At 41.5% G+C, this 15,471-nt stretch overlaps 1 protein-coding gene and 1 long non-coding RNA gene across 7 annotated transcripts in view; one reads left to right on the forward strand and one right to left on the reverse strand.

Annotated features, from left to right (window-relative positions):
- The first annotated feature begins 1,366 nt into the window (after positions 1–1,366).
- Positions 1,367–15,471, forward strand: part of LOC123507036 (homer protein homolog 1-like) — a 70,222-nt gene continuing 56,117 nt past the window's right edge. The window contains exon 1 of one of the 6 annotated variants that reach the window (XM_045259541.1): positions 1,367–1,538. In XM_045259541.1, the coding sequence (XP_045115476.1) occupies positions 1,513–1,538 (26 nt within the window). In that variant the 5' untranslated portion in view covers positions 1,367–1,512. Of the gene's footprint in view, positions 1,539–1,584; positions 1,786–10,880; positions 11,019–15,232; positions 15,372–15,471 lie in introns of those variants that run through there. The other 5 variants (XM_045259542.1, XM_045259540.1, XM_045259539.1 and 2 more) reach the window with 5 other exon arrangements.
- LOC123507037 lies at positions 3,847–8,306 on the reverse strand. Its single transcript, XR_006675562.1, has 3 exons — positions 8,036–8,306; positions 4,737–4,833; positions 3,847–4,331 (listed from the first exon to the last, which is right to left on the reverse strand). It is a non-coding gene; the product is annotated as an uncharacterized LOC123507037 (long non-coding RNA).

A 15,471-nucleotide genomic window follows, 5' to 3' on the forward strand; every position in this document is an offset into this window, starting at 1 on the left:
TATACAAAAAAGAATAACTGTTGCAAAACAGAATCAGCGTCATGCGTATGGAAGCTTGATCCGGGTAGGATTGAGGACAGAACAGACTGACGTAATCAGCTTTCATTCAGCGGTCCGTGTGAGAACTCTTGAACAGCAGGGCAGCGGCCTTGGTTGTCGGGTACATAAAATGTTAGCGGGCAGCGGAGGATTGGGAGGCTGGGCAGAACTAGTGTAAACGGGATAGGCATGTTTGAGTCCCGTCAGCACGCGCTTCCTACGTGAGTGTGTGACGTAAGGAGTCCCGAGGATACCGGGGATGAGATTAACAAATGCAGGAAGTAACAGCAAATCTATTTTTATTTCAGTGAGAAGACATATGCATTTGTATCTTTATAGGATTGATTCGACCTCTTATTAATGTCCCATCTCTTCACACCAAAATAATTGATCGATTCACGTACCTTTTTATGTTATTTTGTTCAAGGATTGTTGTTTAATGTACTATAATACCGCACTCCAGCATTATTTTTCATTACTGTTCTTAGTTTTATAGTATTTGGATAACTCTGCACATCTGCATCTCCGATTTTCTCTTCAAGTGACTCGTGGCATGATTAATTTTGTACAACCTAAGTGCAATATTATTCTTGATTAGCGAGGTATGAATACTCACTTCTATAGAGAAACAATTATTTACTTGCTTACTGTTAGGCATACCACTTGTCCATTGGTTGTACAGTGAGAATATATATGAAGCATTATTATGCGTTCATTTGCATATTAGGCTTAATTAGTCTGCTAAAGCGTTTGGGCAGATTTGTGTGGTGGGCTGGCGGTGTGATATTGATCGGCGGGCCTTTATTGAGTCTGTGTGGAGCAGATAGTAGTAATAATTGTTACCGCCGTGTTAGGTGATGAGCAAAGCCAGTACAGATGAATGAGTCAGGTCTGGAGGCAGCAGTCACCCCAACGAGAGCGCAACACGAGTAAACACGAAACAAAAAATTAGCGACATCATCTCGTCAGTTGAACCTCCGATCCTACCCCTTATATCGATTTTTTGGCGGCATTCTTTACAATCTCCGTGTAACGCCTGGGGAACAAACTGGTTCATACAACTATCAATCAACGAAAAATCTAGAAAGTGTGTGTGTGTGTGTGTGTGCGTGTGTGTAGCCGGGCGGCCTTGTGTTGCTGGCATACACCCTCCCTGGCACGGGGTCGGGGCCATACTGACCAGTTTGCCTTGCGCTGCCTTGTTATAGACGAGAGGAACTTTAGTATCGAGACGCCCTCTAGGCTGCGGCGGAAAGGAGGGAAGGGAAAGGACGATCGCTAGGTAGAATCCAATGCCTTGTTTGAACTCAGCCTCCTTCTTACGCTGCAATAAAGAGGATCCGAGCCTCCTCCCCGGCCGAGTCTCCGAGGGGCAATAATCATTACGTTGAGTCTGCGTCCTTATGTGTACTCGTAGCCGTTGGTCCTCGAAGTGTAAATCTTTTAAGGAAATATCTAAGAGCAGAGGCGTAAATGACCATTGAAAACATAAACATGGGGTAAGTAGGGGGTGGCGTGGTGGGCGCGGGTGTGGGCGTGGCTCGTCTCAGCGTGTGGAGTGCGGGCGGCGGGGAGAGTTTGGAAGAGTCCGGTCGTGTTGTGTCTGGCGGAGCTGTCAATAAGTGGGATGCTGGGGAGGCCTTAACCTTATCTCGGCCTGCTCACCTGCATCTCCCCCCGGGCAGGGCGTCGGGACAGGTGTGAAGGGCTGGCTGGCTGTGCTGGGGCGGGAGGAGTGATGGAAAGGCAAGTTTGCACTCCACAGACACCACTGAGGGCGGGAGGCTGTGCCAGACGGGAACTTCAGAAGGACTTGCATTTTTTTTTTTATTCCATAGTACCATTGGGTGTGAGAGGCGAGACAACCTTGTGCCGCTCCTGCCGTGGCCTTGCACTCCACACCTGCCCAATTCTGTGGTGGTGTTGTGACGTTTTGTGTCAATTTTCATTAGATTTTTTTAAAACTTGAGCATCATCAATTTGCAGTGATGTCCGTCTCCCGGGCCAGTATTGCTCATTAATTTGGTAATACTGTGCAGGATCAGTTTTTAGAGTGTTTGTGTGACAATTGTGATGTCTGTAGGCGCTGTATGTGTATTGCTTATATTTGTGTATACCTTCAGATATTTCATTGCTTAAACATTCTACGAAGATGATAAGAATACATAGACAAGATAACAGATACTTTTACATGGAGTTATGTTGTATGTGATGGCAGGAGGAGGGGATGAAGGAAATTTGTCATTACAGACCTATTGAAAATGTGTATGTCTATCACCTTTAAGGTTTGAGGAGAATGTGACATTTGGAATTGATCAGGTGGAGGCTTTAAGTGTCTTTTTGTGTGTGCTTAGGCCACATATATTGACCTTGTGTGTATTGTGTGTAATCATTGGCTACTTATTCAATTTGACTGAAAATTCAATTTACAGTGTGTGTGTGTGTGTGTGTGTGTGTGTGTGTGTGTGTGTTTCTGGTAATTAATGATAATTAGGAAAGGGATGAAAATATGTACACCCTTTGATTAGATAGTTCATATCTGTAGAAGAAAATTCACTCATGCAAAATGCGTGAAAGGCAGCACGAGGCAGGGCACGTCCACCGCTCCACGGCACTCCTCGGTTCCCTCTGGGCAAAATATCTTATTGACTATGATATTTTATATATCTTCTGTAGAAATTATCAGTCAATCTCATACTAAGTATCTTTTTCTTATTAGTAATTTGCCATCAACTTCATTCACTATATTTGTCCCATCTTGGTAGATAGAGTTATAGCTGCTGGAGATTTATCCTGTTTGATGAAGGCTGTCTGAGAAGGCACAGTAACCCAAATTCTAGCTTATGCTCAACTCAGCTTAAAATGTGTTTGTTCCTGTAATTGTGTTCGAGCACTGTATTAGTTGTTTGATAGGAAAAATGCTAAACTTAACATTCATGAAGTCAAAAAGTTGGATCATGAAATCTAATTTATGATTTATGTAAATGTAGAAAATATTGGGTCTGTACTTAGATATGAATTCTTGTGTGAAGTTTTCCAAGAAGTTATTTTCCACATACAATGAAAATAGTGTATATTCTTTAAAAGTATAATTTATATAAAAACCTCTTTATGAATGGCTACACCAGGCTGAGTGTCCCTTAAAGATAGTAGCGGAGATTAGACATCCAATTTCTCTGTCGAGACGAATATACTGACAGGGAATCATTAGCCATTTCGTTGTGTCTTTTTCAGTATGATGCATTGTTTCTGTGCCTCTCATGGGGTCAAGATATGACAGTGGATCCAGACTACTAACTTAATACCGAGGGTGTTGGCCATACCTGCCCATGCTGTTGCCACCTCAATCATGGACAGTAGGACGGCAGTGCTGCTGAATGTACTGGAAGATATACAGCTTCATTGATTCATCGTGAAATTGAAAGCTGTCGAGAAAACCAAGCAGTCACGTATAACAACTTTTGATATTGAAATGGTTAAGGCAAAGGATTACTGTAGGAGCAAGAGAAAGACTCCCATTGCTACTGTCTATCATTGTGGCATTAGTGTGGGATTAGCACAGCTAACACCTTGAGTACCAAGCAATGCTGGATTCACTATAGAACTGTTGGTGTCTGTGATTAAATTTGTATACAGAGCTAACGAGAAGTTGGTATCTATCTGAGAATGGGGTTGTGAAGCCCTGTGGTGCATATAAAAAGATAAATAATAAGATATCTTTATTTTTTATGGAGAAGCATCAGATACAAGTAATTGGATAGATAGACCAGTATACTTTTTGCCAACTGTTACCAAAGTTCCTCTACATGTACCTCTGTAGGCTGGAGAATTGCCTGGTACAATTAATCTTGCTTTGTTTTCTGTAAAAGTTGGTCTTCATGGAAAGAAATTTGTCATAAAATTTTAATAGAAACTATAATTTAAGCAAAATGTTTATTCAATAATATCTATGCCAGATGCAAATGAAGAAACTGAATAAAATTGAAGAGGTTTATGATGATGGTGTTTCATTGAAGGAGACACTGAAGGCAGGCAGTGGTGATGGTGGTGTACAGATGACCATTGCTGTGGTATCCATTCCCCACTGTCATATAATATACAGTGCATTCTATACCTCAACCAGTCACACTGTAGCAATCTGGTTTGCAGAAGAGATGTAAACTGTTTGGCATGCACAAGTGCTATGTCCATTTTTAGAAGTAATACTTTCCATTCTGTCCAAAGATCTTTTTCATACATGTAGTGTTGGGCATTCATAGGCAGTGCTGCACAAGATGGTTTCTGGTTCCATGCTGTTGTGGGAAAAAAAATCTGTAACCTTGAAACAAGTTTACTACATTAGTACAATCTCTCTCTCTCTCTCTCTCTCTCTCTCTCTCTCTCTCTCTCTCTCTCTCTCTCTCTCTCTCTCTCTCTCTCTCTCTCTCTCTCTCTCTCTCTCTCTCTCTCTCTCTCTCATGCTAGAACACAGTCTATAGTGAATATAAATACTCAAGTGATTCTTCAAAGCATCATGTGTATTAGTATACAAAATATCTTTCCATAGGTAAATTCTTTTTCTTGTTGCATTTCATTTACACACACAGTACTCTTTTTGTTTAATAGGTATAAACATTTTTAACATCTTGCATCTCATGGTTTATTAGCAGTTTTGGAATGAGATTAGTATTTTTTATTGTTTTTTTATTTTATTTTACCTTGTGCAAGTGTGAAGAGAGTAGATAAGACCTCTTGTGATGAGGACTCAGCTGTAGCTTTGATAGCCAGAAGTGATGCCTTATCATAGCCTGGGATCTGTGAAGTACAAGGATTCAGTGCATGTTAAACAGTAATGTTGGAGACAAAATGTATGGAAGAACAAGTAGTGTGGAAATAGAAACTGGCACCATTCATCAAGTACAGTACATTGTAGAATTGCATTCCTCACAAAAAGAAAAGTAGCTATAGTTTCAGGGCAAAATAAACACAAATCCAGAAAAATATTGCTTTGCTCGTCGTGTTCTGTCGTGTGAAATTCTGTCTGTTTTGCTGATGATATTAGTGTGAATATTTGGAATTTCTTTGATTTCCGAGTAGCTTATTAACCATTGGGTTCATGGACTTGGTGGTTTTAGGAATCCTCAGCACCCAAGCGCTGGAGTGTCATTTTACTGTGGCGGCTCATGTATGCATTTTTTTTACTTGTATCTCTAATAACATACCTAAAGGAAGTGAAATCCTGGTCATAATAAAGAATAATGAATACCTAAATAAATATAGAGAGAGATAGAGAAGCTACCAAAATTGTTAGATTAATTTTTGGTAATATTGATTATATATTATTGACAAATTTACTGACATACACAGTACAGTTATGTTGGTAGTTAAGAATATACATCTAATTGGATGTTTCTTATTTATTGTATTACCATGAAATATTGCCTGATTGAGATTTGTAGCAAACTAAATTTGTTCCATAAAAGAAACATTTTTGCATTCTGTAGAAGAAAGGTTTCCTCATAGTCATGCTTTTCATAGCTTTGAAGATAAATGTACTACAGTACTGTTACATTAGATACTTGTCAGCTGTAATGGAGGCTTATTAGTGACATTTGGCACAACACTGCAGCATACCATAGAGATATTTATGGTCAAGTGTGTGGTGGTCTGCCACTGCTGTAGTTCAATGCCACACATCACCTGTTGCTTTACTGTGATTTATTAGTGCATCATTGTTAATGTAGATAGTACAGCATATTCTTGCTCATAAGAGAAGAAAGGAAGATGTTCAGCAAAAAGCTACAGACAGTTATTTCTGCACCACAACAATATGGCCACAATAGATTACTGTCCACTTGAAAGGTGACTGATGAGCAACATGTGTGAGGGGGCTGGTAAGCCTGAGTGAGTGTGCCAATACTTCCGTGTGCACAAGTTGGCAACTCGGTAACCTCACAGTCACTTTGTGAGTCATAGTGTGATATTTCTATCTTATCTCCTCTTGTACTCCATCAGTCATTCAAGAGGAGATGTAAACAGTGCTGAAAATCCATTAATGCCATTGCATACCATCCTGAAAACTTCAGTATAAGAAAAAGTAATACCTGTAAGTGAATTTGGTCAACTTGGGTGTCAAGTATTTCTGCTGCTCATAAAGATCACATGCATTTATAATCAAAATTTTTTAAACCTATTAACATCAAAGTACATGAATATTCCATGAATGAGAAATGGTGTAATTTTTGGCCATCAACTAATAGAAAAAAAAAAAAAGATTCTGTTGTGCTTATGACAGCAAACGTGGCATATGACTGACTTGTCACTGAGATGAGTACATTTGCTAACAGTAAACACTATGCTGTACATTATATGTCATTTTTAAAGATTTGATGAAGTAATTTTTGCTTTTTTTTTTTTTTTTTTTTTTTTTTTTTGAGAAAAGTCTTGGTATCTTGACTTTTTTCCAGTGATAGTTTTGGAATGGATTGTTTTAACCCAAGCACATCAGTGTGTGGAGATACAAAGATACAGCAACAGTATGTCCTGATATTGCCATTGACATCTCAATGTATTATTGCTCTCGAGATGTTTATCATTATGAAACTTAATGCTTTTAGCGCAAACAACACTTTTGATAAAATTTCATCTGTTTATCCTGTTTTGTTGGCCATTGAAACTCATAAATCAGTGATAGAGGGTTAGGACAATGAACAAGCTGTGTGAGATGTGTCTGTCTCTGTAGCTCAGGCCTGTGCTGGATGAAGAGCCTTGGTTCACAACTGTTGCAGACTGGAACAGCCAGCTCATCACAAAAACTTTCTTGGTTCTCCTGCAAAATATGTTAATGATTGGCTGGCTAGTGAAGGCTGATGGACACTTACACATTTCTAGCGAGAGATGCAGACTTTTACACCACATGGATGTTGTGTAGATATGTACATATTAATTGATAGTCAAGGTTGCTAACTGCTCCTTTCTTACTAGAGAAGCAGAGTTGCACCACAGGGGACATTGTGAAGGAAAATACTTATACTATAGAATAGATAGACTGACAGTGAAGACTGAATCCTGCTCAGTTCTTGCAAGAGATGAAGAGTTTTTGCACCATTGGGATCATTGTACAGGTTTGATGAATTCAAATGTGCTTTATATAACTGCACAAGATTCTACTGACATTTTTATTAGGTACATAATTCTACAGAAATCTTCATGTCAAATATGGCTGAGGTGCTTGCTAACAAAATAAACTTTGTTATTTATTTTTGCTGTCAAATTTCTCAGTATTCCTTTTTATTATAATGAAGAGAGTGTATGGAGTGTCTTAGGCAATAGGTTTTGATATTAATCCTGATGGGATTTGTAATTTTATGTGACTAATTTCAGTGGATTTCGTTGGACAGAAAGATGAACAAGACGATGAAGAATTATTCAGTCACTCATCTTGCCTCTAGGGATGCCTCAGAATGGTGCACCACTAAACCTGAAGAAGCCATGGCACATTAAGGCCTGTGAGAAAGAATAGGATGTACAAAGCCAGAGTAGTGATAAAGTTATGATAGGAGTGATAGGTTTGTGCACTGGTGGACTGTTTACTACATGACATGCCTCATCTGTTGGTACTAAATACGAAGGATTGGATGTCCAACAAAGCACCATCCCATCCTCGTGTTTGTTGATGTAATTGTCGTGGTTCAGTTTAAGGGGAGACCGTGAAATGAACGTAGGAGGGAGAGAGAAAGCAAGCAATTTACCATACAGCTGTTTAAATATCTTTTTTTTTTTTTTTTTTTCGAGAATGGCAACTTCATGTCAAGCTTTATTTGTTGAAGCAGTCTTCTTTTCTGAGTCTGCCTGCTGTGGATTAGCTTGAAATTGACTAGTGAACGAAAAGTGAGGATGAAGTACATTTCGTTAAAAGCATTCAGTGGCAGTACTGTAGTTAGAGTTTTGCGTTTTATAATCATCCCTGGTTTAAAAGCAAATAAATAGGTACCGTATTGTCGCCAGCAAAATGTACCTGTTGTGTTGCTTTGCTCGTGGGTAGAGGGTAGAGGGTACCAGCTAACCATCAACACCATACGCCACACCACCTCTGCTCATAATGGCCTGCCCTCACACCAGCCACTGCGGGGATTTTACGCTTAGAAACTTCAGCAATATAAAATAATTGAAATTTTTATCCAATTATTTTTATAGCTCATTATTATAATATAAGCTCTAATGCAACCGTGAATCTGCTACCACCGGCACAGAAAGGAATCGTGATGAACATATACTCTGCCTGACTGACCCGCTCGCTCACCTGACTGGCCTGAAAATTGGTCAGTCTTCACACGCAGTACATCACTATTTTATTTTCTTGCATTCACACTACACAGCTTTCATAGATTTGCCCTTTTTTCTCACTTTACCTACTTCTTTTTCTTTTCTTGTACCACCAGGACCGACCCCATCCTCTCTCTCTCTCTCTCTCTCTCTCTCTCTCTCTCTCTGCACCGTTGTTTTATCAAGGCAGCGTTCAGGAATTCGCATCAGCAGACAAGGCAAGGGTCTCATCACTGGCGTCGTTCAGTCCGTGGCAGCTTGGTGGCGAATTAGAGGGTGCAAGAGGCAAGGGATTAGCGAAGGGGGCGTGTGTGTTTACCATGTGATTTGCGGAGTCCTGACCCTTCTTTAATTCACGTTGTCTGTGGATTTGAAGTGTGTACAGCACGTTTAATGAAGTGAACCGTAGTCTGTAATGATTGTAGTCGTTATTGTTTGGGTTTATTGTCGTTAGTGGTGTGTCTTATTTATTCATTCAGTGGTGTGTAATAATTGTAATGGTTATAATTTGATTTTATAGTAATGGTGTATAGAATAGGTACTGTCTTTTCTATTAATTCTGCTTTTCGTTGTTTTGTGTGTATTGTGAAGTGTGTTTCGACAGTCAAATCGGGCCCTGAAACACCTAAAACAAGTAGTACAGTATATGCAAACATTCATTAGATCCTCCCAAATTTCTTACATGTTCATAAGATTTAGTAAAAAATTTGAAAACATGCTTTATTCCACTCATTTCTGCTGGCTTTCTCTGGTGTTGGAAGAAAATAATAATAACTTCTTTTCGTCATAATTCACTGCCTGGTGATTTCTATTCTCTCAAGTAGTCTTCACGTGTACCCTATACCCTTGAATTCTGGTTCTGATTACGTCTAATGATTGACTCGAGTGACGCGACGAAAAAAGCACCCATGCAAATTTAATATTCTTGAGATCTTCACAGCGCCCGCTCGTTGTGTGTCGCCAAGCGGTGGTAAAATATACGCCTTATTGTTCGTTCATTCTGGTTTTGATGGCGCGGAACTCTTGACAACACGATCTCTGCAAAAAGTACACGTACAGCCGCCTTTGTTACCGCCCGATAAGCTGTACTACGTTAGCAAGCATCTCTTCATCTAACGGCGGATACCCGGACACTGAAGGCCTTGGTGAGGGAGGCAGAAAAAATAACAGTACGAGGCAAGGTGGTGGTGGTGGTGGTGGTAGTGCTCAGGGGGAGGTCAGTGGGTGCAGAAGTCACGTGCTTCTACACACACACACACACACACACACACACACACACTTGGTAGACTCGGAAGTGAACTTGATTTGTTCGACTAGTTTTGTAAGCGAGGCGTTTCAACATGATCAGCTTTCATCATTATTATTATCTCTGTGTGGGTGGGATGGGATTCTCATTAAGTTTAGTTTGTTAAAGTTTGTCGTTTACTGAGCCTAACGTAATCTTACCTTGTCCACCTCCTAAAGATGAGCTGTGGTGGCCGATCTTTATGTGATGCAATACTATTAACCCCTCTAGTACCAGGACGCGTTTCCATATTTATTCTGCTTACTATTTGGTGATTTGATACAGCTTCAGAAACTCATGTAGGGATTAAAATAAGGAAGACTCTGCCCACTAATCTTTTGACTTTCATAAACCCTTCCTAATGTAAATAAAATCGTCTAATTATACCCAAAACATATGGTAAAAATGCGTCCCATGCAGTACTGAAGGGGTTAACGTCATCACTCACCGCCACCAGAAATTGCCATAACACGGTGCTTGCAGGCGTTTCAAGATAGCAGCGGGTTTTTATGTGCAAGGCTCAGCATCAGCAGTAAACACGTGCATCACCATCACCATCACTATCACCACCGCCAGGTATTCACGCTCATAACACGATGCCTGCAACCCCCCGCCTAACGTTTGGAGCTTAATTCGTCGCGTGTAATGGTTTGGCTTAATATGTCAGCACGAACCGAGGCCATGTACACATAAACAATAAACGTGTGTGTCTGTACATTCATACAGACAATTAATGTGACACTACGGCCGCGACACCAGGCTTGGCATTTATTATGTTTGTTTATTTATTTTCAATAAGTCGATCGAGCATGACGCTTACAGTATAGAAGAATGTAAGTTTTAATATTAAATTTGAAAGAAAAGGGAATAATGGATGTTGGTGAATTGAGATAAATAACACACACACACACACACACACACACACACACACACACACACACACACACACACACACACACACACACACCTAGTAGTGAGTAGGTACGGAATGTAAATCGAGGAGTTGTGACCTTGTTGTCCCGGTGTGTGGTGTGTGCCTGGTCTCAGGCCTATCCGAAGATCGGAAATAATGAGCTCTGAGCTCGTTCCGTAGGGTGACGTCTGGCTGTCTCGTCAGAGACTGCAGCAGGTCAAACAGTGAACACACACACACACACACACACACACACACACACACACACACACACACACACACATCGTGACTGTTAAGCAAACCTGGGTGACGCCCCGTGACGCTCCTGATAAGCGTGTAGGGCGCGCGGGAGGCGTGTCAGACCTCAAAACCGCCACACACAGATAGGCTGGTGGATGGACGGCCAGACAGTGACACCCTGACAGTGACAGTGACAGACGTTTATGCGCAGCCTGCACACATGAAGATCAAACACAGGTAGGCGAGGCGACCCGTGTGTAAGACAACAGGCAGACAGACAAATAGACCACACGGGTACAGACACTTTTACGAGGCTTATATTGATGGAACGTGGGTAGAATCGTGGAAGAGACAAATAGGTAGACAGTCAGAGAACACTACTGGTGAATGTGACAGGCAGGTGATCATAGACGAGATAAATTTGAGTGTACATCCACTAACAAACATGAAGGCAGACGTAACTATGATGGCAGACGTGGGCGGACATACATGATTTTAAATATATGTGTAATGTGTGATTAGATATGACGTGTGAGTGTAAGTTATGAGAAATGTACGTGTGGTTGTAAGATAGTCACACACACACACACACACACACACACACACACACACACACACACACACACACACACACACACATCACAAAACACAGTAAATGTATGAAAAATTTTGAGCACGTCGCGTTATATATGAAATGATTAAAGAAAAACTATAAAATTTGTTCACCTAGATAGCTAAAACAATCAATACACTAGTGGAAATGTATTAGCAAATATATATATATATATATATATATATATATATATATATATATATATATATATATATATATATATAGAGAGAGAGAGAGAGAGAGAGAGAGAGAGAGAGAGAGAGTGTGTGTGTGTGTGTGTGTGTGTGTGTGTGTGTGTGTGTGTGTGTGACAAGCATCCAACGAAAAGTATAGCAAAATGATGCTAAAAGACAGGACACCGGAAGCGTGACTCAATCCTGTGAATAAAAAAAAAATAAATAAAAGGCGTTTCAATTCAGTATTTCCAACGGGGTAGCAAAATAAACACACATTAAGCAAGGCATAGAGAAGCGAGTAAGTGTAAATACGTTGTGTGTGTGTGTGTGTGTATGTGTGTGTGTGTGAGTGCGTTGGTGTGTTGGGTTTAATGTTGTGTTGTTTTAATGTTGCGTGGAAAGTATTTGTTAATTTGTGTTGTTCTTTTCCAGGTAAGTGTGTTGGCGTTAACCCGTGTGTGCTTCGTTGCAACTGTGGGTGAGTGAAGTCTCTCTCTCTCTCTCTCTCTCTCTCTCTCTCTCTCTCTCTCTCTCTCTCTCTCTCTCTCTCTCTCTCTCTCTCTCTCTCTCTCTCTCTCTCTCATGGTGATTCTTCTCAACATAAATTTTCTTATATCTCTCTCTCTCTCTCTCTCTCTCTCTCTCTCTCTCTCTCTCTCTCTCTCTCTCTCTCTCTCTCTCTCTCTCTCTCTCTCTCTCTCTCTCTCTCTCTCTCCTTAATGTTCCAATTTGATTGATTTTAATTTAAGTGAGTTTGTCTTAGAAATTTTTGTCTCATATTTCTTGTTTTCTTTGTTACTTTTAATATATCAAGCTAATAGAGAAAGTATTGATTGTGCATTTTACACTGTGTATTTAGCATCATTAGTAGTAGACACATTGCTTCTTTTCCTCATAGTATTGCTCCATATAATAAGAGAAGTTTGAGTAATTTATATATTTTTTTTCCCTGTAATGTTTTTTTTTTTTTTTTATTATTAGTGCTGCTATACATACATACATACATATATGATACATTTTATTGTATTGCAATGTACATGTATATTAAGGAAGACGTGATGGTATGTATTTTTTTATGCACTCTAAGGACCAGGTGAGTTTTGAGTGTGTGTGTGTGTGTGTGTGTGTGTGTGTGTGTGTGTGTGTGTGTGTGTGTGTGTGTGTGTGTGTGTGTGTGTGTGTTATGAGACAGTAAGTGGCAGTTTGTGTTGAGATAATTACTGTTTTTATGTGATGGTGGCTGTGTGGGTGGGGATGTGTGGGTGTGTGGGGGAAGGATATGCTATGGGGATGCGGGGGGTAGAAGTGGGGGTGAGGGTGGAGGTGGGCGGTGGATTGTTGGGCGGGCCGCTGCGGTGAGGGCGGGAGGCAAGTTGGTTGTGGTTTTTGTGGTAGTAGTAATAGTAATAGTAGTAGTAGTAGTAGTAATAGTAGTGGAAGTAGTAGTAGTGGAAGTAGTAGTAGTAGTAATAATTTTTCGTGGTGTTGGTATTGTACTACTACTACTACTACTACTACTACTACTACTACTACTACTACTACTACTACTACTACTACTACTACTACTACTACCACCACCACCACCACCACCACCACCACCACCAAGAAAATACTACTGCTACCACTACAACTCGTCCTCTTAACCATAACAAAGAAAGCCCTCTTGTAGACCAGAAGTACTAAGCAGGCACAGGTTTGCAGCCTCCCCCTCTGTTCCTTTATGAGGCAGCGGTGCGTGGCAGGCATTTTAGCCCCGCCATGTTTATTACTAAATAGTCCCAGCCTTTCCCCACTTCCCTACAAGAAAACTCTGCTTAATTCAAGAGTTCACCAGTATTTTCACTCTTTTTGTATCCATTTTACCGGGAAACTGCACCAGCCTGCCTTGCTCCGTAGACTCAAGCTGCCTTGGGAAACTGCGCCAGCTTGCCTCTCCCAGCTCCTCCTCCCTCCTGAGACTTTAGCCCGGATTCTGAAACGCCTCTCTCTCACCACGACTATTGTCTCTGGCCACAAGACGATTATCCAGGTTCTCAAGACTTTCCTCTGTTGATAATGTAGAAATTTTGTTAATATGTCACTGCAATCATAAAGAATAGCATCCTTAAAAGTCCGTGTCACTGCAGTTACATCTTTTCAAAGTAATGGAGATGCAGTGTTTCGTAATGTTATCCTTGGTGGCACATAAGTGATAGGCCGAGATTTCAAAATTGCTTTCCTTGTTAATAATATAGAAATCTTGCTAATATGTCATTGCAGCCATAAAAACACCCTTAGAACCCCATGTAACTTTAAGTAAGCCCTTTTGAATATCTTGTAGTAGAAGGGGACGTAGAAGTGTTTCAGAATGTATCCTTTGAAAGCCAGAACACTAAGGTAGGCTTTCCTCTCCACCAGCGGTCCACAAGGAATCATCGCTTGCATGTTTTGTGATGAGATGCCAGTTTTTTTGCTTGTAAAGATTCCTCAGAGAATGGGATGCTTGGTGCGTGCTTTTGTTGGGTTTAGAGGAGGAATAATCATGTTATGGTTTGGTTGATTCGTGTTTGGAAAGTTTAAGAACATAATATGAAGCTGAAAGAAGCCATCAGCCCAACACGTGGCGGTCCCTGTCCTGCACGTGGCTTTCTTCTGGATAGGTGTTTGGAAAAGTGCAATGTGTTTATGAGGTGTCATGATAAAGGCACCGAGTACTAGTGGTGGTGTTGATCAGTTGGCGAGTGTTATAAACTTGGAATTTACTTTAGTTTGCTGCGGCGCGTTTTTGTCCCAGCAGCGTGTATGTGCGTAGCTCGTGGCTTCTGTTTGTTGATGCCGATGACTGACTGATTTGGGGTTTTGCTACAGAACGAGGTCATATAGCGCCATTTTTAAGGATTTATTCAGTTTGTCTTTGTCATTTTTTCTTAAAACTCCGTTAGAATGTTCGGCAGCAAACACCAGCTTTCGTTTGCACGTGTCGTTGCAGCGAAGAGTGGCGTAGTTGACTTATTTTTCTTGTGCCTCCCTGCTGGTTTTTGTCCAACGTCCTTCAAGTGCACGATGAGGTGGCGTGCCCCTGTGGCGGTGCTGCCTCAGTGACAACCCACAGGAAACCGGAATGCGCGTGTGGCTGAGGGAATCGTTGATGCTATTGATGTGGGCGTCATTAATAATCTGCGTTGCATTTGTTTGTACGACGCATGTGTGAGGAAAGGATGAACTTCGGTCCATCAAGCAAGTTTCTCCCCTTCACACTAACAATCTGCGAGGGACAATTATCTCTGAGAGTTTCTGGATAACTGTTACGGTTTTGTACCAGACGAAGCTCTTCAAGGAATGGGTCGTTAGGTAGTATGGCCTCAGTGGGAAGCTTCCTCAGTGGAGAGAAAAATCCAATGTAAAACTTCTCACTCAGAGCATCGCAGTGTTGCTTTGGGCTTACTGCGTGGACGCCATCTCGCCCCTGCTGTAATGTGTAAAGAAACAGTTTGGGAGAAGGACGAGAAGCTTCCGCAGCGAAAAGATTATCCAGCGGCAGGCTTTCCCCTCGCTGCGTCGCCTGCCGAGTGTGCCTGTGGCTGTGTCTGGACTGCTCCTCGCCTGGCCCTGGCCCTCCCTGGCTCTCGCCGTGCCGCCCTTCCCTCCTCACCGGTTCTCCCGTGACCGTCCCGCCGACACTCGACAGTCTGAAACAGGCAGCTGGAGGGGTAGAACGTGCGCGCGTGTTTGCTCCGCCTCTGCCGCCCACAGCCGCGATATAAATCTGCCCCGCGGGTATCGCTGACCTGACTGACGTGCCGCTCGAAATACACGGGAAAAGTGAGACATGCACGACCTGACATTTGCTGACTGCTGGGATACGCCACGCCTGGCTTGACTTGGGGGACCATCGGGAATATCAGCCGCGCAGTGCAGTGGA

The sequence above is a fragment of the Portunus trituberculatus genome, chromosome 21 (assembly GCF_017591435.1).
Source record: "Portunus trituberculatus isolate SZX2019 chromosome 21, ASM1759143v1, whole genome shotgun sequence".
Classification (NCBI taxonomy): domain Eukaryota; kingdom Metazoa; phylum Arthropoda; class Malacostraca; order Decapoda; family Portunidae; genus Portunus; species Portunus trituberculatus.